The sequence below is a fragment of the Cajanus cajan genome, chromosome 6, assembly GCF_000230855.2.
Source record: "Cajanus cajan strain Asha chromosome 6, NIPB_CcT2T_4, whole genome shotgun sequence".
Lineage (NCBI taxonomy): Eukaryota > Viridiplantae > Streptophyta > Magnoliopsida > Fabales > Fabaceae > Cajanus > Cajanus cajan.
This window is the reverse complement of record NC_138522.1, coordinates 46114693-46142177: the sequence shown is the minus strand read 5'-3', so window position 1 is coordinate 46142177 and position 27485 is coordinate 46114693. Positions and strand designations below refer to the sequence as shown.

Sequence of the window (27485 nt, the reverse complement as noted above, 5' to 3'; positions counted from 1 at the left end):
TGAAATAATACATCAATAAGAAGTTACAAACATAACAAGAGAAGATGGCTTCTAATATCTAAGAAATAATATTAATGGAAAAAAAAAAAAAAAAAAGGAGGGAAAACAGATAATGAAGGGCATTAGAAACGGATCAGGCCTAACTCCCTCACAAAAAGTCAGCTCAAGGGAAGAGGATTGCCAAATTCGTTTAAGGAGTAATCTAGCCATATTCCTGGCCAATATAGGGCATCTTAACACACACCTCTTACACCCAGAACTAGACATCTAGCGCATGCAATTTGCAAGACTAAACATCTGCATATAGCCCAATACTAGGTTCTCATATCTTATTAAAAATGGATTAGATCTAATTCATTCCCAAAACTAGCTTGAGGGAAAAGGATTGCCCAAGTCTTAAAAGGAATGTTCTAGCCATATTCCTAGCCTATGCAGGACATCTTAACTCATAGCATAGGTAAATTAAAAAGCTGATACTAAACAAAAGATAACTAAACCTTCTCAAACACAGAATAACTGATTAAGCGAGAAATTGGATAGAGAAACCCCAATAAGTACCTGCACATGCAAATCCCCATTAAAAAGAATAGCTTGTTTGAGATATAATATAATAATACTCTAAACATAAAACAAAGGTTTCCAGGACAAACTTACAATATTCCCATGACTTTCTTTATTATTGACTGGAACTGATCATCAGTGTACTCTCGAGTAGGAAATGGAGCTACTCGTATGTGAGCAGGGTTAAACTGAGTCCATGGACTTTTCAAAGAGAAATTAGTGTCATAGTATCCTGGAAGAGGAAGCTCTAAACTTTCAGCATTGACATTTAAGTCAGACTGTTGCGCTATTAATATTATGAATGAATCAACCATTTGCTGGAGCTACAGAGCAAGAAAATATAAATGCGTTAAAAGTGTAACAAAGTATAGATATCAAATTCACAAATAGATGCAATTAAGATGTAAATTCATAACAAATGGAAGCAAGGAAAGACAAAAGAAAGCAAAATTCCCTCATTCACACCAGTTGAATCAGCCCAAGACCTTTCCCTCTAGGCAACCAATACCATTTCTAGATTTCATCATCCATTGCCCATCGAATCCTGAAATAACACTCCACCAGTCCACCTTATGAACCCAACCTACAACATCTTCATTTCCACCAAATGTGGGTATCTCTAGCCTCCTCCATCACTCTTGCAGTCTCACTGCACATTCAATAACAGATTCTCCCCCCTCTCCCCTTCAGCTTTTTCAGACTTGCATCCATCTTTTGCATCGACAGCACCATCATTGCTTCCAGCCTCCTAAGTGCCTCACTCTTAAAAAAATGGATTGGAGTCTAACTTAAACTTACAAAATTAACTTATAAGATAAGAATTATTTTCACTTATTTACATTATTATAGTCTTATCACTAGTCGATGTGGGATCTCCAACACTCACAAATAGTTATACTCAGATTTTCCAAGGTCCTCTCCATAGTTTTTGTTGGAAATATGAGCATTTAATGTTTATTACCCTTCTAAGTAGCTTAGTAATGTTTAGCTGAGTTAAATGTATCTCTTAGGAAATTGTGATATTTTAATTGTTCTCCTGAAAATAGGTGTAGTCATTTATTGTCTTTGTAACCATTCTTATTAAAATAGATCAATCTGCTTAGTGGAAACTCAAGCACATTTAGAAAATTTTCTTTTTTCATTTTTTCACATGGTATCACAGCTCCCGATCTAAAGGGGGAATCTGCTTCCGCAAAAAAAGTTTCTGAAAGATCAGGCTCTTGAAAGTTGTTAGACGCCCAAAAAATCAACTGGAATTTTTCCAGCAACCGTCAGAATTTTCCAGCAACTTCCTGACTACTCCCACAATTTCCTGGCAAGTGGCAACTTTTCTGGCACATATCAGAATCTCTTGCTACTTTTCTGGCATCTGACAGACTTTCTGACAACTTTCCAGCAACTACCAAACTTTCCAACTTGTTTGTGAATTTGAATTTCAAACTATGGCACAAGGTGTTTGTAAACTGCTTTGGTTGAAAATCATATTAAAAGACTTCAAGATTGAATGGGATGGACCTACCAAGCTCTACTATGAAAAGAAGTCAGAAATTAACAGCTCATGGTCCTATTCAGCACGGTCATACAAAACACAATGAAGTAGATAGACATCTTATCAAGGAAAAGTTGGATAGTGGTTTGATTTGTAATCCGTATCTACCTTCACAAGGTTAACTTATTGCTTTACTAAAGGATTGAGCAGTCCAGATTTTGAAAGAATAATATGCTATCTGGAAACAGAAAACATCATTTCTCCAGCTTGTGGGGAAGCAATGAAAATAGAAGCATTGAATTTTTATTAACCTTCCAAGTAGCTTAGTTAATGTTAAGGTGAGTTCAATGTATATTAGGAAGTTGTGATATTTTAATTGTTCTCTTGAAAATAGTTGTAGTCATTTATTGTCGTCATAACCATTCTTATTATAAATAGATTAATCTGCTGAGTGAAAAATTCACTCCAGCACGTTTAGAAAATTTACTTTCTCATTTTCTCACAATTTCAATCCTCCCTTCCATTTTCTTGCCTACCATCACGTTCTTCTTTTGATGCATTTGCCCAGATTGAGCTTTGATGCCAGTTGATAGATTGGTCCAGAATTAATCAAACAAGAATTCAATACACAGACGAGTGAGAAGACAAAACAAGTCTCTTATTGCTTAATAGCTGAGATTTATAAACTGTGAATTTCCCAAAACTGAATACAGAGTAGTTTTTCCCTTATTTATATTACCAAACTGCCTAATGGTCACTAATTAATTGTCTAACTAATTAAATGTATGTTACACTGGCCCATGGGCCTAATTCCCCTCTAGTCTCTTACTCTTTCTACAATACATTTTAGTAATTGGGTTCCGTAGACATTGGACTTTCCAACTACTGCAATATACTGATCATCCACTATAGATTATTTCAAAAATACTTAATAGAGGTAATAAAATAGGGGGAAAGAGCCAAGAACAAATAAGAAATTAAATGAGAATAAAGCAACATACAGTCAAAAACCCACTGAAGCTGTATTGCATTGTTGGTACAGCACTAACACCAAGTTCCAAGTCATTAAGAAAAGGGCCATTTGTATCCATTATTGTCGTAACATCTGGAAATCCAGAGAAAGCCCACGTATGATTGAGGCGTATGCTATAATCAAATGACTGAGGGCCTTGTTCATAAAACACAACTGCTCCTTTAATTTTGGGATTTGAACAATTCCTAAACAGGTAGAAGGGAAACAAATAAAAGTAATCAGTAAAACAACCCATCTGTAAGCTTCTCAAAAAATTTCAAATGGCTCAAATAAAAGCGTCATTTTAGCAAATAAAATTACTGTGAAGACATTGCTAAAACTAAAAGTTATAATCTAAAAGAGGTAGTCATATGAAAATTTTCCATTTTATAGAAAAAAAATATTATATATATATATGAGAAAAAGAAATTGAGAAAATGAGAAAAAGAAAGTAACTACAGTGGGGGAGAAAAAGAGAAAAAACAAGTGACTAATTTTTTCTTCCATGTGAAAAATATATAACAAGAGACATGCATCATGATCACTCAACATAAATGTCCATGTATTCATATTTCATGCAACACAAATTAGAATAAAAGCCTGCACAAATTAGTATGCTAAGAACCAAATTTCAAGTAACATAAAAGAGAAATGCACAAGCTTTATTTGATAGGAGAGGTTGTTTACAAAAATGAAGCATATAAGAATTCACACTGATGGTAACCCAGAATACTAATAAAGAAATAAAAAAAAATATATCTATGAAGCAACTTAAACCACAATATCCTGAAACTCAAAATTATGTAGATATGGTATAGCACAGAAAGAACAATTTTACAGCAGCACAAAAGAGCAATTAGGAGAAAAATTCGAAAAAGAATCAGTATTATTGCGTGGCTCTCCAAGGAGACTGTTTCCTTACAACTGAATGATTCAGTTAATCAATAAGAATAAATTGTAAATTAGCATTGACAAGTGCAGCATTCCTATATGTATGTGTGTGTGTGTGTATAATTACCCTAATTCCCATTATTATTTTAACAGTTCAAATAACAGTCAGCCTATTATTCCTTTCTCCTAGTATACATTTTCCACTCGTTTTCCTGGGATGGGCCTCTCTCAGCTGGGCCTACGCCCCAACAAGATATCACAAAAATTATCCTACATTGGCTTGTCAGAATCCATCATTTCTCCTAGTGACATAATATGTATTTTTTTCCTCATAACCAATGAAATACGTAAATAAAATAACATACCATTCCAGTAGGATCTTATGCCAAAATGGCAAAAGGATTTTACCTTGCTTGATTGAAGCTACCATAAGCATCTGAGCGGATGTATGTTTCCAACTCTTCCTCATCTTTGTATACTCTACTAACTAGCTGAAGGTAGGAACAGAATTTTAATTAGCTTGAGACATTACTACCTTTCAGAAAATGAACAGAGAATACATTTATCTGCTTAATGTACAAATTCAGAAAGGATAAAAGTTCCAAGACAACTTGATTGAAGATAGATTTAGCTGCATGAAGATACTCCAAAATTAAAGTGAGGGAAGGGGACAAAGAAATAAAGCTGTAACTTAATTTTAATTTAGCAGGACAATGACTTCTGTATACATAGAGTGGGCATTTTTAGTTTGCAACCTACCTCTTTCATAAAAAATAAAAAAATAAAAATAAAATACTCATTTAATTTTTGTCAAATTTTGATTCCTCCCACAAAGAAAACAATAAAAAGGCTGGTGTGGTGCTGTGAGAAACCAAGCCTTTCTAAAATAATGGCAGTCACTAGTTAACATTTTTTTTTGTATACACTAGTTAACTTTTTCGCAAATACCAAGTCTATTTTTTTACGAGAAGACTTGTATAAAATGAAATAGTGCAAAAAGTAAATTGTATTTTATGATAGATCTTCCTGATAATCACAATCTCAATCATTTAATAATTTTTCATAGAAAATGTTGGTTTAAATCAAAATGCACTTGAATGTCCATGTTGGAAAATACTTTTTCATTGAGTTTTGTATTCCAGAAAAACCAGTGACAGCAACTAAGTGCATGTTTGGATTCACCTTGGGTCTTTTAGAATCACACTAAAATACCAAACAACATGATTTTAGGCAAAATTCATGCTTGGTTTCATGTTGAGAAATTGATTCTCGTGCTAAAATTGATTTTTAGTTGAAGGAACTTTAGGTAGCTTTTGTTTTGGATAAAAAAAATTATACTGAATTTTCCTACTAAATTTCTTATAGAATAAAACATCAAAAATAAATCGCATTCCTTTAAAATCAATTTTGCAAAGACTTGCTCTTACATTTGACACAGGGATAAACTTTATTCAAGCAGTCAATCATATAACAGCTCAAGCTTGGAAGGGAGTACACAGTTCAGCAATTTAGAGGAATCAAAGTAAAATATTTCAGCCACATATCAGGGATAAATTAAGCCTAGAAAATGAAATACTATAAGACAATGAACGAATGAATGGGTACCTTCAAGAGTGGAAATTTTGTCGATGCTACATTTATCAACAGCTTTGTCTCATCGGTATCTGGTACAAAAGCTAAATACTCTCCACTTTCCAACAATGATGCCAAAACTTGTTGAAAGTTGGGGGATATACCTTTTCCTACTTCCACAAACATATCTTTTTGAATGTGCCTGCTCCATTTCCATACAAACTTTACTCCTCACAAAATATTCAATGTGAAAATTATTCAAAAAAGGAACAACGTCCACTTCCATTTCCCTCCACATAGACCATCTGCCTAAAATAATTTCCATTTACTTTTTACTCTCTCAATATACCAGTATTCAAAATTCATATTTAAAAAACTAAATTAAAACCTTCGTTAGTTCTCAATACAACAGAGGACAGGGAAAAAATAAACACACACACACAAAGCAATGAATAGAAACACCGACGGTTGAGCTGGATGAATTTGTGTATCCACTTGCGTCCTTACAGCTACTAACAACAACAACACAATCGTAGGGAGCAAAATCTGCCATTAATTTAGCAATAAGCATCAGAATTCCGGTATTCTCCAAATTGAAATGCACTTGGAAAAGAGAAACAAACAAACACACACACACACACACACACACACATGCAGAACCCTAAACACATCTTCGAAAACAAAAAAAAATGTTTATACATACATAAGAAAAGTAAAACACAGAGATACATATACTATAAAAGAAACATTATTAATAAATTAAGCAGAGAATGAAAGTGATGAAACGGAGTGAGAGGTAAACACGGAAGGCTAATAGAGTAGAGAAAAAGCAGAGACCTCAGCAGCAGTAACGAAAGGGTGACGAATTTTGAGGAGGCAGTTCTTGCGGAGCATGACCTTCAACTGCCTGGACGCAGTTCCCATGGCGGCGAAACCCTAGAACCAGAAGCCAAGCGATTCTGGTTCTGAGGAGGAACAAGTGTGCAGCGTACGCTTGACGTTGAAGTGGGAGAAGGTGGAGGCTTATAGCTTATAATAACTAAACGGAAAATAGCGACACCCACCAACCTTGTATTTTTATATTTTTAATATATTATTGTTTTGTGAATAGTGCGAAAAGTGCAAGAGGGAGAAACAAACAACTGAAATTTGGATAAGTGGAGGCCATATTTATTTATTATATATTTGTTAGTTTTCGAAGGAAATTAATTAACAAAAGTGTTTCAGTCGTCACGAATATGCCATGTTTTTTCGGTTGAGACTTGGCGCGCCGGTGAGTCCTCCTCTAACCTCTTCTCTTCTCGCGAGAAATGAAAAACAATGCATTGCGCGCTCTATTATCTTCAAAGAGTTATATCTTCGTTCGCGATTTTTTTCTTTTATGTTTTTATTTTAATTAGTGCAAGTTGCATTATGAATATTCTCATCATTATCTTCATACATTCTAGCGTCGAGAGAGCAGTTGTTTCCTCGTTATCTTCAAACATTGAACTCCATACGAATTTTATATTTTTGTCTAAAACAATAGGACAACATTTCATTCTTCACTTTTTATTTAGGATAAATCAACGTCAATTAAAAAAATACAATAAGATTATAAACTATTTATTCATTAAAAACTCTTGAATTCGAATTCAAATCTTTATTTATTACCATGAATAATAAAAAAATTGACCAAATAAATATAATACCATCGACACTAAGTTTACAATTATGCCTTTTTTCTTTATATTATACCAAAGTCTTATGAAATATAATAGTTGTTTTTTGGAACTTTTCAATGGATGGCAACAAAAGAAAAATGTTAAATGTTCTAACCAATCCAAGACAACCATATTCCTAATCTCCTCTAAACAAACCTCATTTTCAATTACTATCAAATTTCTGACTTCCTTCCAAAATTGAATATACAGAACCATGCACTTAACAATGTTTGATCATATTGAATAAAAAAAGAGAGAAAAGTTAATATACTTTGTTTAGGGTGTTGACACCAAACATTGTGTAGGGCTAGAAAGAGAGGAAGGGGGTGGCTGGAGGTTGATAGAGTGGGGGTTGTGGCGTGAAACATACGCTTAATTGAAGTTTGAGGTGAGTCAAATTTGATGTCTTCAATGGCATGTGGTAATTGCCACTTGTCCAGACACTACAGTGTAATAAATATTCAAATTTTGGCGATAAATACATAAATGAAGAGTTGATGAGAATGTCGATGTCACAATCATTATCTCGTCTCACTCCGATACAGATATAAATAGTGACAGTTTTATGAAAACTTAAACGCTAATTAAGATGTCTAATTATGTTACGCTTCTAGTTCCATTTAATCTCACTTAACTTTCAAGTTCGAATCCTCTTGCTTTCTCTCCTTAATGTGCTTTGCTTCACTTAGCTGTGCTTATTAGTATATCATATATTTTCCTTTAAAGAATAATGGTATGCATGGGTGAGAAATTTTAAAATATTAAAATTTGAATTATTTTAATTTTATTTTTATTATTTTTTAAATATTATATTTGAATAAGTTAATTCAAATTTTATAAATTTTTAATTTATAATTAGATATGATGATTTGATTTTTATTATAATTAAAATTATCACATATAGAGAGAGATTTTACGGTTAAATTTTATATAAATAAATATTAACCAATTTTAAAATATTATATAATTTTAAAAATTAATATTAGGTAATATTTAATAATTAAAAATATTTTTATTATTTAATAATTAAAAAATATTATGTTTTTGAATATTCAATAATTAAAAAAATTGAGAGAGAGAAAAAGGAAAAAGAGAGAGCACATAAGGGGAGAGAAAAATAGAATATGAGATAAAAGAAAATATAAAAGGTGAAAGAGATAATAAAAAGGAAAAAATAAGAAAAAAAATATTTTTTAATTTTTATAAAGAATTTGAAAGTCTATTATGTTAAAAAAAATTATAAATATCTTAGATTGCACTTTTGGTCTTTCTAATTTAGTGTACAAGCAATTTTGGTCCTCATAATTTGAATTACTTAATTTTGATCCATAAATTCAAATAATGGGCAATTTTAGTCCCACAAATAATTTACCATCCAAAATTTAACGAACATTAATAACGTGAATTTTATGCTAAATAAATATTAATTATATATTATTTAATTTCTTACGTGGCAAATTATTTAATTTCTTACGTGGCAAATTATTTAATATTGATATCAATAGCAGTAAATCATTAAAACTAAAAAACATGAAATTATTAGTAAACACAAGCAGCAAAGTTTGAATCGACGGAAAGGTAATTTATAGTGGTGGAGCAATTCTTTCAGCCCCTGGGAGAGGGTAGAATGGTCCTGTGGGTAGGGCGAGAAGAAACAACCGAGGATGAGAAAACGAACCGTCGAGGAACAGGGGCTAAACGAACTGCTCCACCACTATAAATTACCTTTCCGTCGATTCAAACTTTGCTGCTTGCATTTACTAATAATTTCATGTTTTTTAGTTTTAATGATTTCCTGCTATTGATATGAATATTAAATAATTTGCCACGTAAAAATTTAAATAATATATAATTAATGTTTATTTAGCATAAAATCCACGTCATTAACGTCCGTTAAATTTTGGATGGTAAATTATTTGTGGAACTAAAATTGCCTATTATTTGAATTTATGAATCAAAATTAAGCAATTCAAATTATGAGAACCAAAATTACTCCTACACTAAATTAGAAATACCAAAAATGCAATTAAGCCAAAATTAAATTACTTTATTTAAATTCTTCATTCTAACACATTCTAAAGATTTGTTAAGACTTGTTCAAAGTGAGAAAAAAAATTAATTCTTCATTCAAACACATTCTAAAGATTTATTAAGACTTGTTCAAAGTGAAAAAAAAAATTAACAATAAAGATTCCCTCATTTGATAAAAAAAATTCATTTTATAAAAAAAATCAAATGCATATCTCATTTTCCTAATATAAAGACCTTATTGACAAATAATATATAAATATTCCTATAAACATTTATCGATCCTAGAGATCTATCCCATTCTAATAAATTTCGAGAATGAACTCACATAAATCTTTTAATACCAAAATAGAGGAGGAAAAATTTTCATAGAAAGAACGGAAAGACGTTAAAAACCTTATTTAGATTAAAAAAAGTCTAATTTACCATTATATTCTTATAATTTTGAATTTTAAAATATATTTTAAAATTTTTCTTTCCAAATTAATTTTTTTAAATAATTCCTCCATCTTTTTATAATTTTGTAATTCATTAATTCATCTTTTTATACCTTTTTGTAATATCAATATATATAGACTAAAATAACAGACCAATTTAATTTAACCAGTATATTTTCACCCCTAACAGTTACATTGATAAAATAAAATAGCGCCTGAAAAACTCATACGCCAATCAATTAACGACCACGTCCTTGCATATTCCATCTCTTATTCTGTACAGAACATCAATTAACGACCACGTCCTAGCATAATTCCACCTCTTATTCTGTACAGAACATTCCGCGTAAAATCAAAATTTGTCCAACTATTGACTGCATATACATGATAGAGATGTTAACGGATACATAAGACTTGAAATGAAAAGATTGGTGCAAATTCTATATTCATCATCGATGTAAAACAACGGCAATATTTTCTTTTCTCTGACCTCTGAAACCCATGTAAGCTTGCAAAAAAAAGCCATGGGAGCATTCTCTAAGACCTGCTTGAGCGCTTCAGACCTTTATGGTGTTGTTTGTTTAATACAAGCTCGGCTTGCCTTTTCAGGTGCTTGTCTTTCTTCAATTAGAAGTTCAAATGTCCAATCATTCCTCTGGCTGAAACATAGTGTACGTTGAACTGGTCTCGGTCTTTGTAACCTGCGCATCAATCCCAATTGTTCTTGGTAAGGTGAATCTACAAGACTGTCATAAGCAATTTTCATCTTACCATAGTAGTACAATATATATAATCACCCGGGGCTTAAGGGAGATATATCAATTGTTTCGTGTAACTGATGATTTTGAATGAACAATTATTGTCCCGGCACCTTATAATTGTCAGATGAAGTTATACTGCCATAGGGCTGCTTGTCAGATAAAGTTAAACTACCATAGGGCTGCTTTTCCTCTATAAACCGTTAGATGATAATTAGAAAAATTTTGGCAACCAAATCTCTAGTAAGTAACAAGACTCGAAATATTAGCGAGTGATGTATCTAAAATTACAATTATCTGACACTAATTCAAAACTTCATCCATAGGTTATCCACAAGTTGTCAACATAAAAAGAAAAGGATCATTTTTCAATGAGGTTTAGGAAAAAGTGATAAGAACTCATAAAAATGTGTTGCCTAAAATTACATTCATTCATCCAAGAGATAACAAATTATATTTGCTGACACCACCTTGGTGGCTTCATAAACATGAAATCACAGACTTCAAAAAAAGTACACGTAATAATTCAAATAAGATTTTAGTGAGAACAAATTAATATACAGTACACACATACAAACTCATGCAGATAGATCATTTGTGTTTTTCATAATGAGTTTTCTATCAAAGTCGATGAATTGTTCGTTTTGAATATCAGTTGGACCTGATCTACGATATGGTTTACTATTTGCTACTATTTTAGCAATGTTAAATAAATTTCATGTAATTTCAATTGTCCAAAAGAAAGTAAACATTTGGTAACTATACCAACCTCAGCTGTACGAGAAAGGCCAGCAGGAAGTATAGGAGCAAGAGATGTCCACAGAACAGGATCTACCAATGGATCAACAGTATTGTAGGCTGTCAAAAGTGGTGCAGACAAGAATGGTGTCAATGGGTAAACATTTCTTTGAAGAGACATTGTCCCACTCATTCCCATTGCAATGTCAAGCCGATCATTGCCTCCATGATTTGATGGTTTCTCAACTGCCTTGCCATGATCCAACTTGTTGACTGTATTTTTGTTTTCGTTCTCATCATTATCAGTGCTATTTTCCTGTCTCTTTGATGCTTTCTCTTGCAAGCTCTTGTAAGCGGCAGATTGAGACAAGATACTTAAGGCAGAGACCGAAGAACTTCTATGCTTTTTCTCATTGAGGGGCAGGCCTAACTGTGGCATCTGGTAAGGTTCTGTAGGTTGGATTTTCTGTTCTAATTGCTTAAGTTCACTGCAAATATCTCCGGTAGAACCAAGTTTCCTTTCTTCTGATAATCTTGTTCCGGTGTCAGAATGTCGAGTCTTATTAGATCCCCACCATTTGATGTGACTAGTTAAATCAATCTTTCTTTCTATACAGAAACCACTTATATATTCACTTTCTGCGGCTGAATCATCCCCTGCACCAGTAATGTTGTATAACAGTGAGATGATAGTGACCTTGCATATAAAACAGGTGGAAATAGTTGAATAATGTTTTTATTTCTCAAATAGTCACAGCCATAGGCAGTGCACAGATGAACATGATCCATATAACTATGTTTAGTAGAAGATTAGCTTAAACTTTGAAATTTGATTAGAACATACCATAATGTATACTATTGAAGTAATCAGATCCAGCCATACGGCCATATGATGGCTCCCATCGACTAATTTTGGCAACACCACATGCAAAATGAAGTTAGCATTCAAATCCAGGTTAGAATCCATATACTGGATGAATGACAACCAAACCAGATCATTAAAAAAAATAGCTGTGTAGCAAAGCAGAGTAGAACTAGCTCCACACACATACCCACCCAAACCCAAGAGATGTAGATATAAATAAGAGATTAACTTCCGACAATTTCCGTAAAAAATGAATTGATAGATTCACACCTGGAGAGTCCACGATATTTTGAGAGTCCTCTTGAAAAGCCACTGCTCTTCCTGCAGAAAGCATCACGCATAAGCAGCAGTAGTAGGATACAATGTTAGAAAACATTGTGAAGTATGTATACACACACCTTCGTAAAGATGCAAGGTACTCTTCTCTGGACACATTCTGCATTTCTTCAAGATCTCTTGTATAGTCAGTCACCTGCAGCACACACATCAAAAGTACTAAAAAAATCATTATTTTCACCAGAAGTGATTAACTAACACCCTCTTCCTAGCAAAGAACACAGAATCTATGCCTTAGTCAAAGATCTCATAGATATCATACCCAATAGTCCAAAATTAACATAAAATTAGTAAGACACCATTTTCATTATTAACATACCGGAAAGTTAATGAGAGTCCCAGGACCCCAATATTTGAGAGCAGCAAGATCATATGCTCTAGCCGCTGCTTCCTCGTCATCATACGCCCCTGTCCAAAATCCATCAACAACAAACATCATTACCTTACTAAAAGATGCGGCACCAGCAAGTTCAATGATGATGATAAGCAAAAGACTAAGACCATGTTTGGATAAATTTCTTAACAAAAATAAATAAATTAAATTAAACTTATCCTGTGTACACTTAAACTGTTATAAAACCATCTTTCATCTAATTTCTTCAAAAGTTAAGGCGTGAAAGAAGCTATATTCATTTTGCCATTTAGAAGTTTATTCAAGCACGATGAAGAACAAGTGAAGCGAGCAGTGGATTGCAAACTCACCCAAGTAAACTGGCGCCACCACGAATGAACCGTTGTCCAAGCAACCAATCCACGAACAACAGAAAAAGAAAGACGTTAGCAAATTCACCTTTACACGAATTGGAACCTAAAACTCAGAATCCATTATTAACCGAACCGAACCGAACCGAACCTTGCTTTCCCTTCTTATTCTGATTCTGGTTCCACGTACTCTTATCCCAAAGATGAGCTTCGTAACGACCAGTCCACCTATGTCTAATCATCACCTCAACAAATTCAGTTACAGAACACAGATTCAGTTAAAGGTTGCAACAATAGGAAGTACCTAGTGACGCCTCGGTATATGGAACTCCGTTTGCCGGCGGCGCAGGGAGGCATTTTGCTGATGCGCTCTTTGGCGGTGCAACCTCTCTCCTTCTTCGCTTTCTTCAATCCTCTGTAGAGCAAGAGCTGGTCGCTGGGCGTGGCCGTGGCCGCCGCCTCCGATGTCTCCGCGGACTTCGCCGGATCGGAGGAAGACGAAGCCATGATCGAAACGAACCCTAACCCTAACCTGGCGGAGAGAGAGAAGTGTTTGCGTGTGATTGGAATTTGCGTTGTTTGGTTGGGAGTGAAGTGGGAGTGAGTGAGTGAGTGAGTGAATGAGAGGGGGAAAACTACAAAGGAGGAAGGAGGAGTTACGGAGTGATGGCTGGAGTTACGGAAATGCCCTTTCTTGCTTTTCAAATGACCGATGTGTAAATTGATACAGTGAGTCGATGTAACGGCTAGGACCCAATGAGGGTACCACTGTAATTTTGTTTAGTATGACATTGTGCATGTTCGGTGCCATTTGTCTCCTCCTCTCCTCATTCCCTCACCATGCTACACCTACTAATTAACCTGCCACCAAGGTTTTTTTTTTTTATTATTATTAATTATGTTGTTTGATTTTTTTAATAAAAATATAACACGAAAATGGGATAATTTTTGTATGAGAGTTATAATTATACTAATTTATGATTGAATCGAATGTTTAAATGGAAAGCGTAATCCATTTATGATTCGATTATATCGACTAGTCTTTTTGATTTATAACATGAATTCAAATTTGATTTATGCTAAAAATGTCAATCTCTAATTTGACTATTAGCATGTTTAGTTTTCATGTTTTGTATAAAGTGATGTTTGGAAACTCGTCTAAAAGCAAGAATCACGTCAGTTTAGCTTCGTGGAAGTTACAACATTTTTTTTTTGTTCAAACGTGAAAATTTACATCAACAACATGCAACCAAATATGCTAATAATTTTAGAAATTACGAAGATTAATTTTCTCGTCCAAAAAATGTCATGTATACATTTTGTTTTAAATTGAATTCCAAACGCACATCAAAAAGTTGTTTGTAATCTAAACAAATATGTTAAAAGATTTGGTCGTATAGATTCTTATATTAGCTGAATAATTTACTTAATTAGTAGCATAAATTAGATAATTATAAACATATAATGGTTTTCATGTTAATTAGATGATTACGTTAATTAAATAAATAAATAAAAATTGCATACACTACATGTATATTCTAATTATTTATTAGAGACAATTTTGTTTGATCTATGTAAGATCATTATGAGACAAATTTTTATCTAATTATTTAATGCATTTAATACCTAAAAATCAAACTTGGAACCACTAATGAAGGTGTGTTTGACCATTTGTTTATGTATCTTTAGAATTAGCCTTCTTGAAATAAACTCTAAATAAAAATGCAAGCTTTGACATATTTAAATAATATTGAAGTTTTGACACTATTTAAGTATGAGTTGGAGATTAATTAACTCTTCCTTTTAATTCTTATAAGAGGATCTTTATAAATCTTATCAAAGATTTTCTAATCTTTATAGTCATTCTTCGTTTAAAGAGAAAAAAAAACATGTTTTAATAATATAAAATTGTTTTATATTATTATTTTATCATAAATTATCATGTATAATAAGATTGTAAATTTTTATAATAATTATATTAAAAATCACATTAAAAATAATTTTTTATTAATAAATAGTATAAATTATTTATACTAACAATGTATCACATTGAAACCTAAAAAGAAATAGTAAAAGTAGAAAATTAATGTTATAGTATGAGGTTGCAATTCTTTAAAGTTTCATGCAATCTTAAACCAACAAATTAGTAGAGTTTGTCTACTATAAATGAAGTCATCGGAAAAAAGAAATCCACCGAACACTAAGGACCAGTTGATCAGAGATTTCAGAGAATGATTTTGTTTGATTGATTATTGTGTGGGGGGAATAATTTTGAATACTTTTGGAAAACCAGTAACTCTTGAAGAAGCCATATGATTGCATGCAAAACTTTAGCTAACGGTTTGATGTAACGCTTGGTTTTAGAAAATTCCAGGAACTGACGCTTTTGTGGTGCCAGTTCCAACATCTCAGCAAGTGTTTTACTTTTACAGACAACTTTCCCTTTTTTAATAACCTTCGGAAAAGGATAAAGGAGTAAAATTCCTAACATGCATAAATTGTAAGACAGCTGTTTCTTTTTAATTTACAAATTTGCAATTTTATCAGTTAGCATTTCCTAATTATTAGATGAAAAATTGAAGCCAGAGCACCCCTTGAGGTATCGCTCAAGATGGCGATGCTATAAGACTGTAATCACAAAACCTTTCAATTGAGCTAATCCAACTTGCTAACTACTTTTTCATGCAAGAAGAAAATGATAATGCGCGTAAACCATGGTTACCATTTTAAGAATTTTCAACGGTCTGATCAATGTCATAGAGTTCCACGACCTCAAGATGCTTTCGAGGAGGAGGGGGTGGGTGTCACTATTAAGAACAACTTGACAATTATTCTCTGAATACTCAAAGCTCGCTAAAGAATATCACCATAAAAATATGTTCTGATATATAAATATTGTGAATATAAGAAATTAAGAATAATTATTTATATTGTCATGGAATAACTATTTTCTTTTAAAATAATAAACTATACTGCCTAGTACTATATATGATGTTGAACCTGGTATTAAAAATAATAAACTATACGTTGTGCATGCAAACTTGCTAGATTCAATAACTTGTTTGTCCAAATATTGTCTTGGTCCATTCATGCACAATGGAAGAGGATAACGTTTTCTGTGCATGGAATAGATGATTCTTGGGAATAGTTATTGCATTCTCGTAAAATTTATGCTTTGTTAAAGTAATTTTTGAAACTTGATGTGACTTGGAATACATTATGGTTATTGTGCTATTGCGGTATTACTTGACAGAGGTAAAGAAAGTTGAGCTCATGTCTTTCTTGATTCATGTTGAATATGTACAACTCTTTTGCTTTAAGCAACAAGTGTCTGTATGTTGACAAGGACACAGTTACAAGGTGATGAGTGGATGAACATTCTAAACATGAGTTATGTTATTAGTTCCGTATATAACATGGTATTGGTCCATTTATCCATACTCAGAAGGATGACATTTTATCTCTAAGGGGTCATCAATCATATCCTTCATATCATCGTATTATTTCATTGAATTTGTTCATGGTTGCCATTGTCCAAGATGTATAATATGTTAAATTCTATTATTTAGCAATTTTAATTTGTTCGTGGTTGTCATTGTCAAGTATAACATGTTGAACTATTATTTAACAATTTTAATGATATTTATTATATGTGAATCACTAACTTTAATTGTTGTTTCCTCTTATATATGTTTATTTAAAGGATGGAATTCTGCTACCTCCTATTGCTTTGTATGGGAATGATATTGTATCATAATGCTCATCCATACATAGATAACTCCACATTTAGGTCATATCACATATTTCAATCTTTATTTGTTACTTGGAAACATGAATATGTAGATAATACTAGAGACTACTTGTAATTATGTTATTTTTACATTGTCTTTGTTGCAAGACTAATAATTTCATACCACTTTGCATATTCTGCTTATTAAATGTGTAGGTGTCTTTATCCTGGTGGTATTGTTAACTGATATAGGTGTCTCTATTGTCTACAACAAGATACAAACAGTTAAAACACAACGAAAACATATTTCTGTTGTGTCAAGTAGTACTCAATGAAAATATGTTTCCATCAAGGGTATTCTTTCAAAAAGAAAAACCAAAAAATAAAATAAAATGAAAATAAATAAATGAGAAAGAAGATCAGACAGGAGTGTGCAAAAATCAATTCCCAAAGGAAAAGCGCCAAACACGAGATTATTTAGAAATTGCAGGCGTAACATGAAAATTAATATTTGTACAGTAGTAACGTATGATTCAATAAATTGAGTTCTACCTTCAATCTTCACAAAATCTCACAGGCAGAACTCCCATAGCAGTCTGATCAGTGTGTTACGGCTAAGTGAAAGAAAAAAAATGATTCCGTCACAATGGTCAACTAAGAACAGGAGATTCACAAGGTTGGCCTGTAGAAATTTGATCCCCGAATTTTCTTTTCAAGGATTCTGCACAAGTTTATGACCAAGATAAATGCAAGGTCTGAGTTACTATATATCATGACAATTTGAATAAAGCAGGAGCGCATAGATGAAAGAAGAATGATGAACTAAGCAAAATGACACATACACAAATAAAATACCTGGTCTATACCTAAGCAAAATCACACAGGTTGATTAAATAAATTAAACCTCTTCAAATAGCAGGGTGCATTAAAAGAATGAAAGCATGTGCATATCAACATTAGGAAACGCAATCCTCAATACAACATGAAAATTCATACCAAGTCTTTCTTTTATGACAGCAGCATTTTCATCCCCACAGCATTTTTGCGAAAAGGAGGATATATCATGGTACATTTCATTTGATGGATGAATTCCTGCATCCTCCATCCATTGTAATACCTGCATCACAATTTGTGTGATTTTCCATGTTTATTACAATATGATAAAATACACAAAAAAAAATGAAATTATCCTCCATCCATTGTAATACCTGTATCACAATTTGAGTGATTTTCCATGTTTATTACAATATGATAAAATACACAAAAAAAAAAAAAAAAATTAAACATAGCCGCTCTAGTACAATCATGAAAAAACATGGGTTTTGATAAGTCTGTAAAAATGCGTGGTTCTAATTCATGTAATAGCTATGCTCAAATATTTACTACTTGATTGCTAACTTTCAAAGCAACTTGTTAAAATAAAAAAATTTAGTGCTTTTTACTTTTTAGGGTGTTTGTAGTTTGGAATTATTTTACTCTTCATTTGTTGTTGTTGTTATTATTATTATTATTACTATTATTATTATTATTATTATTATTAATATATATTTAAAATAAATAAAATAACCTCATTTCTCCTCTATGATTGTAGCAAAAAAATACACTAATACTTTGGAGACCAAAGCTACAGCTAGAAGAAGTAAGCTCTTGTTCTCTTGATTCTTCTTCAAAGTCTTGAAGATGGCTAAGAGTTCTCTACCTTTTCTTGTTTGATGTTTCTTTCCCTTTTTCCATGTATTTCTAAATCCCCTTAGCTAGGATTTGATGGTTTGAGTTTCAAATGGGACAAAGATGTAATTGACTTCTACTCTTAATTCAAGCTTTTACCTGTACTTTAGCTATTAAATCTATGCTTAACACTTGTATGTTCTTTTATCTCCTTTTCCATCAGTTCCATATATTTTCAAGTTTCAACTAATTTAATGAGTTGAAAACTTGGAACTCTTAATATTTGGTCCAGATACATAGTTATGAACTTCTTGCATGCAACAAGCCAAACAATCTACTGTTGACAAGTTGGCATCATGATTTTGTATGCATCATCATTATATTAATCTATAAAAGAGAAAACAAATAGCCTACCTCTAAATATTTCCTCCAATTTCCGGATGATAAAAGATTCTTCAATAAAATAGAGTAAGTGCTTAAGTTAACATCAGCACCTGATGCCAACATTTTGAAGAATAACTGCACACATGAAAAATAAAATAATAAGAAAGCAGGGTGGCGTAAAACAAATATCAAGGTGGTGGGTAATCATATTTAATGTGCTTGGTAACATTAATATCTTTGGGAGAAGATTTGAGTTACCTTCAACATGGTTTCAATCTTTCCACTTCTTCCTAAAGAATGCAGGAACTGATTCAAACATCCGGATGATATTACAGGAAGTGAGGGCTCTATGTAATTGATCATATCAACAGCTGTCCTCCAATCTTGTAATCTTATGGCAAAAGAAACATTCAGTTTGACAGGAATATAACAGTAAATAAACAGTAACTGAAGAAAAAATGCAAAGCTGTAAAATAGAACTATGGTTATCAAACTAAAGCAATTTGAGTAATAGGTGTCTATTATTTTGTTTGTTGCCTACTCTTCTTATTGAATCCTCTGAGCTTTGGCGAGTAAAAATGCATCAAAGCATCAAATTTCATAACATATAAAGAATGTCATAAAATGTATCAATTTATCATAAGACCATGCTATTGCCCTTCAAGTTCCACAGATGTTATAAACAAATAATAACATTAATATTATTGTGAAGAAATATATTTTATGCTGAACAAAAATAACAATAACGTGTATCAAATGGTGGATAATATCAAAGCTTATTGAATGGTGTTAAAAGATTAAAGCCATTCTACAGCATATACACCAACAAAGTGGCAAGTACCAAACTTCCAATTATAAAAGCGTATTAGCCATCAGGTTGAAAAAGTGCCATGATGTCATAATCAGGAAGATACTAGCAAAGTCTCAATTAGCTTAAGTGAATCAACAGAGGAGACACTATTGTAAGATGGACATTTTTTGATGTTTCAAGAAAGCCCACAAAAAGTAAAACAGGAAATAACAAGTTTAGTGTGTAACTTTTTTTTAAAATGAGGAATATACAAACAAATATGAACTTACATGCTACAGGCAGATACCATTTCAAAAAATATGGTATCACTGAAAGGAATTTCTTTTTCTTTCATACTCTCAGCAAGACCAAGAACCCTTCTTGGTTGGCCACCTCTATTAAAAGATCTCATTAGAGCTGCACAAGCAATAGTATCTAGCTTGATGCCACTTGCTTCCATTTCTTCAAAGAGTGCATAAGCTTTCTCCCAATTCTCTGATCATAAAATATTGTTATTTAGTTATCCATTTATAAATAACATTCTAACATTTCAGTGGTTAAAATTTATTTTACCAGCTGTATTGTAAGCATCAAGCATGGCAGTGTATGTAACCACATCAGGGTAGCAACCAGATGATTTCATCAGGTTGAATGTAGACTCTGCTTCTACAATTTGGCCCTGAAATTTTATCAAAAAAAAAAAAATTGTGAAACAAAAGAAACAGAAGCCTCAAATTTCATAAAGTCTTGCCGTTGAGCCACATCTTAATAACCTATGTACTTACCAGTTTGCTATAGGCACATATGACAGATGAGTAGACCTCTTTGGACAAAGGAAGTTTTAGATGCATCATTTCTTCCATAAAAGATAGGGCTTCACCATATTTTGACATCTTACAACAACCACTTATCAACACAGTGTAAGTAACAGAATCAGTTTTAACTTTTTTCTTCCTCATAGATTTATACAAGCTTATAGCTTTGTCATATTCCCCTACATTCATACAGCTTCCTATAGCTGAATTATATGCAACTGTGTTCAATTTAATTCCCCGCATCTCAGCTGCTGTTAGCACTGTGTCAATCTTCACCTTCCGACTGCATCGTCCACAGGCAGCCAAGAGGGTGCATATTGAGACAACATTTGGCTGAATTCCATCTTGTTCCATTTCTCGCAAGATTTCAATTGCATCTGCCAGCAAACCATTAGATCCATAAGCATCAATCAGTGCATTGTAACTGACAATGTTTGGCTTCAACTTGTTTTTCTTTATCATATCAAATATTTTCCTTGCCTTCTGGGGCTTTTGTGATCTTCCATAAGCATTAAGGAGAGAAGTATAAGACACAATATCAGGGCGGATACCATTTTGCTTTATTTCATTGAAAACCAAAAGTGCTTCATTGTCCATCCCATGAGCAGCATATGCACCTATTAGTGCATTATAGGAGACTATATTTGGTTTCAGCCCTTCTCCAAGAATCATATTGAATGCAGCCTCACAGCTTTCAACTTGTCCACACACAGAATACAAGTGAATGATACTAGTGAATGTAACGACATCAGGGGTGCATTCTGACTTCTTCTCCCTCATGGAATTAAAAATATCAATAGCTTTGTCATATTGTCGAAGCTTTACTAGACAATGAATAACAATATTAAGTGTAGTTGTGTCAGGACGGATATGAGTTCCCTTCATTAGTTCAAAATAAGACAGAGCTTTTGAATACTGAGCCCCACTTTTAAATGCAGATAGTATAATATTGTGAGTAACAAGATCAGGCCCAACACCATTGTCTGTCATTTTCTTGCAAACATTGAGTGCTTCTTTCCAATTCCCACTAGATCCACAAGCATTTATCAAGTTGTTATAAGTTGACCGACTTGGCGGAATCTGCAAAAAATATGCAGTGTGTCACAAACAGCAGTTATAGATACCAACAACAATTGAAGTGCTTAAATTTTAAATTCCCAGTTCACAACAACATGTCTGAGAATAATCAAATGAAAAGCTGGCAAGACCACAATGGTCACAAAACTCTCATCACCATGATTAATCACTCACTGTGACTTCATGACGTGTAGCATGCAGGTCAATTTGGACATGATGCATAGAACAAATCAACAAGAATAACCTGAATGAAACCTATATGGTTCACAGTTCCCAGCAATGGGAGAGAGGAAGATATTTTCTACCATCAAATGAAAGTATGAAACAAATTAAACTTGTATGTATCTAAACATAAAATCTCAAGACTACAATGTAATGGAGTTGTGCACACTGCACAGATCTTTATTCAATCATTAAGAACATGGACTGCGAGAAGCATGAATCATCATAAACTGGATCCTGTAAAAAATACTCATCAAGTGACCATAAAACATGGCAAAGTAATAAAACACTCATACAATATGCTCTCTCTTTATCCCTCTCCCTTCGCTATACATGCTTACATGCTTAACTACAATTTAACACCATAAAAAATGAAAGAAAAAAAAGTTTGATCACATCAGGTTGAACTCACAAAATATGAGTAGGGAAGAAAAATACAAAGTACACACAGCTGCACGCAGCATGTCATCCATGATATTCATGGCCCAACGCCATTGTCCAGCTCTACCATGCGCATTGATAAGAGCATTGTAAGTCTCAACATCAGGTTTACACCTACAAACCACAACCAACACACGCTCACTGATTTCACAAAACAATTCAACCTCTAACAACTAAGGCCATATTTAAATAAATATCTCCATAAGCACTTACAGAAAAAGAAAATAAGACGGTAAAATGAATTCAACTTCTCACATAAACCAAAATCAACTTATGAACTTAGCTTCTGTAGAAAGTAGAAACTCTTTTTCACTTCACTTATCCAAAATTTAATGTGCATAAGTAGATTTTAGCTTATGAGAGAAGCTCAATGCATTTTAACTTCTTATTTTCTTCTACTATAACGATAAGTTTATCCAAAGAGCTTAAATTCATGTATTCACACTATACCTCCACTCTTGCATCTCGAAAAACAATCCACGCGCCTGGTCCGTTCGATTGTGCCGAGCGTGCAACCTAATCATCATGTTGTATATATCCGTGCGCGCACAGTAATTTCGCTGGTTCTTCATCCACCGGAACACGAGGTTACAGTGTTCAACGGACCCTCGCTGCGTCAACTCCTACATAGTCCAAAACGAAAACGCAACGCAGATAACGTTAAAACTATACGGCTCAAAAAAGAAGAAGAAGAAAAAATCGCGCATCAGGAGAATCGGAAATTCGGAACACCTTGATGAGGAAGGGGAAATTCTTGCGTGCGAAGCGGCCTATCCAGCGGTTGAGTAGACCGTCGACGTCGTCGGAGATGTCGAGCGATAGGACCAAGTCGACGACCTCGGACACCGTCCAGTCCTTCTGGAAGCGGTTTCCGGCGACGCGGAGGCGGTAGCGGGCGGCGATGTCGTCCTTGCGGATGCCGGTGATTTTGGTGGCGACCTCGTGCTGACCTCGGTCGTAGTCCACGAAGCCTTGCTTCGTTTCCTTGAATGCCGAAGGATTCGATTTCTTCGTGCACGAAATGGAGGTTCTCCGGTGAGTCGAAGCGGCGCCGGCGCCGGCGATTTGGAGATACTGAGTTGCGGTGCTGGCCATCGGGGATGGAACGTGGTTGAGAGAATGAATTGTGGATAACCGCGCTAACGGAAATGAGATATTTTTATTTTTTATTATTTTGTTATGAGAATCTGGGCTTCTTGTTATAATCGGGCTCTGTTGGGCTTGTTATTGGGCTTTCTCTGGGTTTAGGATTTTAAAGTTCCTAAAATTTTAATTTTGATTTTAAAGTTTTTAAAATGTACGAGCCATTTGGCTGGCTATGGTTTGATGGAAATTGTGACATTTAAAAGATAACTTTTGGAAATTTATCGAAATTATGTAAGTTTGTGCTGAAAAATAAAAACTTAACATAAAGTAAGTAAAACTAATTTAATGTTTCTCTTAAAAGTTAAAGTTAATGACTTCTAAAAAGAAATTCTACAAAAATTTATATCACAAAAGCATTTTTTAAATTTAATCAAACGAGACATTGACTTGTAACCAAAAAAACGAGACATTAACTACGTAAAACTGGGGTGTAACTGTGGATAGAAATAATACAAGTTAACTGTTTTTAGGTCTACTAATCTAGTTCATGTCAAGTAAAGTCTATAGATTAAATTAGTTGAGATTTATAGAAAAGTATATTCAATTTAAAATGTTAAGGTTGGTGCTTGTTTGAGATAACTTAAATTCTATAAAATAATCTTCTTTTTTTCAAATAAATTAATCTGAATAAGTATTACGTCATTTTAAAACTTCATCTTAAAAAAATTAAGGAATAGTATACCTAACTTTTGTTATCTTTTATATATGGAAATTGAAGATATTATCAACAAGTGTATGACAATTTATGCATCCTGCTCAAATAATTGAGCTAGATTCCTTGAGTAGTATACTTTTATAAAAATTTGAAATTATATATATTTATTGATCAGTTCAAAGGTTTAACTTTGTTGAGTTGCAAATAACCTCTTAACCTATTTAAAGATGATTTCGTTTGGGTATTAGAAAAGTATTATTATAAAATAAGCATTTAAATATATTTTCAAGTCATGCCAAAAAGTTTTGAAAAGGTCATATTAGACCTTAAGAAAAAACTATATTGAGCAGGTATAATAGACTCTGGCTGATTATAAAGTAGCATAACTTAGTCTAGTATGTTACCATCTCTAATCTTAGTCAAACTCAAGTGATTATATATAAAGTATGATATTTTTCTTTGCTTGTTTTAAAGTTTAATGATTAAATCATAACCTGTAAAGTTAAAGGTTGTAAATTATACATTTTGCTTGAGAATGAGACTGGAATTCAACACTATGGTGAAAATCAGTGGCATTTTTTTAAAAGACGAGATCCAATATTTGGATTTTCTTGCGTGCTATAATACAGCTTGAGATGAATGAAGGAACAGGGAAGCCTCTCAAATAATCTCCATAGCATTTTAAAGTATAGTAATTAAGTACATAGAAGAGTTCTTTTTTCTTTTTAATCTCCACAAAGACAATTCAATCATCACCAAAATTGAAAAGTAGTATTATGAAGACAGTAAAGTAGCAACACATGCAAGTAAGACTTGAAAAGTTTTGTTTTCTGATAAAAAAATAAATAAATAAAACTTAATAAGCTACAATCATAAGGATGATCATGAACGACGCATTCCACTACCACGTAGCCAATCCTTTGTCTTTCTTTATGTTTGCTTATTCTCTCACATGGCTGTGCAAAGCATTCACTCAAGATAAAATTGCATTGATCAAGGATCGCAGAATAGATGCTAACTCAAGGACCCACAAAAAAAAATGATAAAACGGAATAAAGGTGATACACTCAGACCATTTTCATTGGCTACGAGTACCTTTGACCAAATAATTCTGCAAAAGAAATTGCAAGATTTCACTCGCATGCTCATGGGAAAAGGAACACTAGGAGGGGAAAAAAATAGAGAAATCGGCGCAAGATTTTAGCCCTCAAACGTGCTAAAATATATAATAGTAAGACCTTTCTCTCAAGTAATGGTTCATAATTTTCCACTATGCAGTGGTTATTTGGTCGGTTTCAAACAAATGAGTGGCCAATTTGACTTGTGGGCAACATAAACAGCGCAAACAGATCATCAAATTGTACAAGTGCTTTGCACATTACAAAAGAATTCAGCGGAAATAATAGGTTGAAAGTTACTTGTTGTGAAGGCTATCATTGTCAATATAATCAGCCATTGGGTGCACATGGCCAAAAACTAATTCTAATTACATCCACGAGATTCATTTTAATTATGTTTTTCTTCATTTTACAATTCACATCTATCAATAAGATGTTGTAAATATCAATATTCAAATTTGAGACTGTTGGTTAAATTATAATAATTTATTTATCATAATTACTTATTAAAAAAAAGCTTTTATAGAAGTTGTGTCTAGGAGTTTTCTGCTCCTCCATATTAAAAAAATATATATATTTATTTGTACCCTGTTGTCTCTCACTGAACATGTTTCCCTATTAAACAGCTGCAATCAACATGGCCCACCATTACTGAAGGAGAATAGACATGAGAGAATTGGAGTAAAGAGAGTTGGAGGGGAAGTAGCTTTCAAGTTAAAATTTATTGAATAATTCTAACATCTTAAAGCAGATCCTCATATACATGCTAAATGTAGAAACTATTATTGAAGGTGTTTTTATAAAAAAAATACATTTATAAATTACTAATTGAAAGGACTAGTGGAGGAGATATAACATTATTAAGAAAGAAGAATACAAATCGATTATGAAATTGTAAGGAGGACTAATTCAACATCATCTCAACCAACTAAATGAAATTGAGTTAAGATATGCTACTTTGATTAATGATTTCTTCATACTAGAACCTTAAATAACAATAAATTTGGAAGAAAGGAAGTAGGAGTATGGTGGTGGTAAGTTAATTTAATTTGGATGGGGTAGAGAGGGTAGCAATGGAGGGATTGCAATTTGCAACTAACAAAACCAACTTACCAATTCCGAGGGAACCGACAGAGGGAGTGCTGAGAGAAGCATGAGTAAATATATGTGAATTATAAGCATTACTTTTGAACAGAAAAATTTAAGTGTTCAGAAGATGGTTGTTACCACGTGTATTTTGTTTCCTCGAACCTTCCGTTGCATCTATTTTGGAACAAAATCCTATGATGTCTAGAGCTTTGGGACCCACCACCTTCAATACCCTTACCATAATACTGTACCATTAACTCTACCTGCTAACTCACCCTTCCCCACAATTCCAACAATCAATTACAACATTTTTCATATACCACTATACAGTACTACCATGATTTCTTACAACCTCCTCTAAAACTGAAACACACTCGTATTAACACTTTTCTTTTTTAAGTTATGATACGTATGAAATAAAATATTACAACAATTTATATAATATTACTTTCATATTTATTTTTTATTATTAAAAATATTTCTTTATAATAAATAAAGTAATAGAAAGAAATACACACTATTCTAGCCCTTCTATATCTATACATAAATAAAAAAGACTAATTTTACACTAATTAAGAAAGTTAATTAGATATATTTAATTTTCATAATTCTGCATAAAATATATAATATATTTACTAAAATTGTTTTAACTACACCTATAGTAAATAGTACTGTCATTTATTGTATTAAGGGTCTTTTTGGTTTAAAAATATTCAATAATGTTGATTTGATTGAAATTTACTTATATTTTAATTGAGTTAAAACCTAATGTGTTCCTTGAAAGATAATAAAAGTGAATGATATATCCCTAAAGATTTATTGTGACATTTAGGTTCCTAAATTTTAATTTCGTTATGCAAGTTATTCATTTTGTTTTACTTGATTATATCTTTGTTAGTTTCCTAAACAATCAATAGTTAAGTATTAGGTTGACACATAATCTCTTTCCTAGTTAGTTGTTCTCTCTTCTAATCACCTAATATGGATCATAATGCAAAACTACCTTTCAATTAGCAATTAACACTTTATCATATTTAAATATTTTATTATGGGTGTTTTAGTTAAATAAAAAGATTGTTGTTGGGTTTTATAGAGTTTTTTGTAGTTGAATTTTTTTGTTTCAATTATTCTTAATTTCTTTATTTGTTTTAGCTATAGGTTTAAGATTGTAAATCTTAAATTATTGAATTTGGGGTTTAACAAAATAAGTGATCATGTTAAAAGATCTCAAATAAAAATGTATCAATCGAATATAAGT

At 32.6% G+C, this 27485-nt stretch overlaps 3 protein-coding genes and 1 long non-coding RNA gene across 6 annotated transcripts in view; 1 reads left to right on the top strand and 3 right to left on the bottom strand.

Annotated features, from left to right (window-relative positions):
* Positions 1 to 6633, bottom strand: part of ABCA1 (ATP-binding cassette A1) — a 54469-nt gene extending 47836 nt beyond the window's left edge. Inside the window, exons 1-7 of one of the 2 annotated variants that reach the window (XM_029270948.2) lie at positions 6363 to 6633; positions 5992 to 6071; positions 5559 to 5727; positions 4362 to 4444; positions 3052 to 3268; positions 655 to 884; positions 498 to 558 (exon numbers count right to left, since the gene is read on the bottom strand). In XM_029270948.2, coding sequence (XP_029126781.1) covers positions 498 to 558; positions 655 to 884; positions 3052 to 3268; positions 4362 to 4444; positions 5559 to 5727; positions 5992 to 6071; positions 6363 to 6449 — 927 coding nt within the window. In that variant the 5' untranslated portion in view covers positions 6450 to 6633. The remainder of the gene's footprint in view (positions 1 to 497; positions 559 to 654; positions 885 to 3051; positions 3269 to 4361; positions 4445 to 5558; positions 5728 to 5991; positions 6072 to 6362) is intronic. The other variant, XM_020356691.3, reaches the window with a different exon arrangement.
* A 3255-nt stretch (positions 6634 to 9888) lies between these two features.
* LOC109797752 (Integrase-type DNA-binding superfamily protein) lies at positions 9889 to 13599 on the bottom strand. Its single transcript, XM_083077225.1, has 8 exons — positions 13397 to 13599; positions 13229 to 13326; positions 12710 to 12798; positions 12453 to 12526; positions 12325 to 12375; positions 12034 to 12095; positions 11221 to 11846; positions 9889 to 10394 (listed from the first exon to the last, which is right to left on the bottom strand). Exons 1-8 carry the CDS (start codon positions 13597 to 13599, stop codon positions 10341 to 10343), a joined length of 1257 nt encoding a protein of 418 aa, XP_082933351.1. The 3' UTR covers positions 9889 to 10340.
* On the top strand, positions 10278 to 13902 carry LOC145959100 (uncharacterized). The gene is made up of 2 exons (XR_014434726.1): positions 10278 to 10420; positions 11226 to 13902. It is a non-coding gene; the product is annotated as an uncharacterized LOC145959100 (long non-coding RNA).
* A 3352-nt stretch (positions 13903 to 17254) lies between these two features.
* EMB2654 (Tetratricopeptide repeat (TPR)-like superfamily protein) lies at positions 17255 to 23374 on the bottom strand. Of its 2 annotated transcripts, none has more exons than XR_003803975.2 (10): positions 22952 to 23374; positions 22670 to 22842; positions 22228 to 22333; positions 20450 to 21559; positions 20238 to 20343; positions 19955 to 20159; positions 19133 to 19265; positions 18905 to 19009; positions 17819 to 18030; positions 17255 to 17543 (listed from the first exon to the last, which is right to left on the bottom strand). XR_003803975.2 is itself a non-coding variant. In XM_020357533.3 (10 exons), the coding sequence occupies exons 1-10, from the start codon at positions 23312 to 23314 to the stop codon at positions 17473 to 17475; spliced, it is 2493 nt and encodes an 830-aa protein (XP_020213122.2). In that variant the 5' UTR covers positions 23315 to 23373; the 3' UTR covers positions 17255 to 17472. The 2 variants fall into 2 exon arrangements, 1 of the variants encoding a protein (XP_020213122.2); XM_020357533.3 differs by having other exon boundaries at positions 17819 to 17939; positions 22952 to 23373.
* Between the last annotated feature and the right edge of the window lie 4111 nt (positions 23375 to 27485).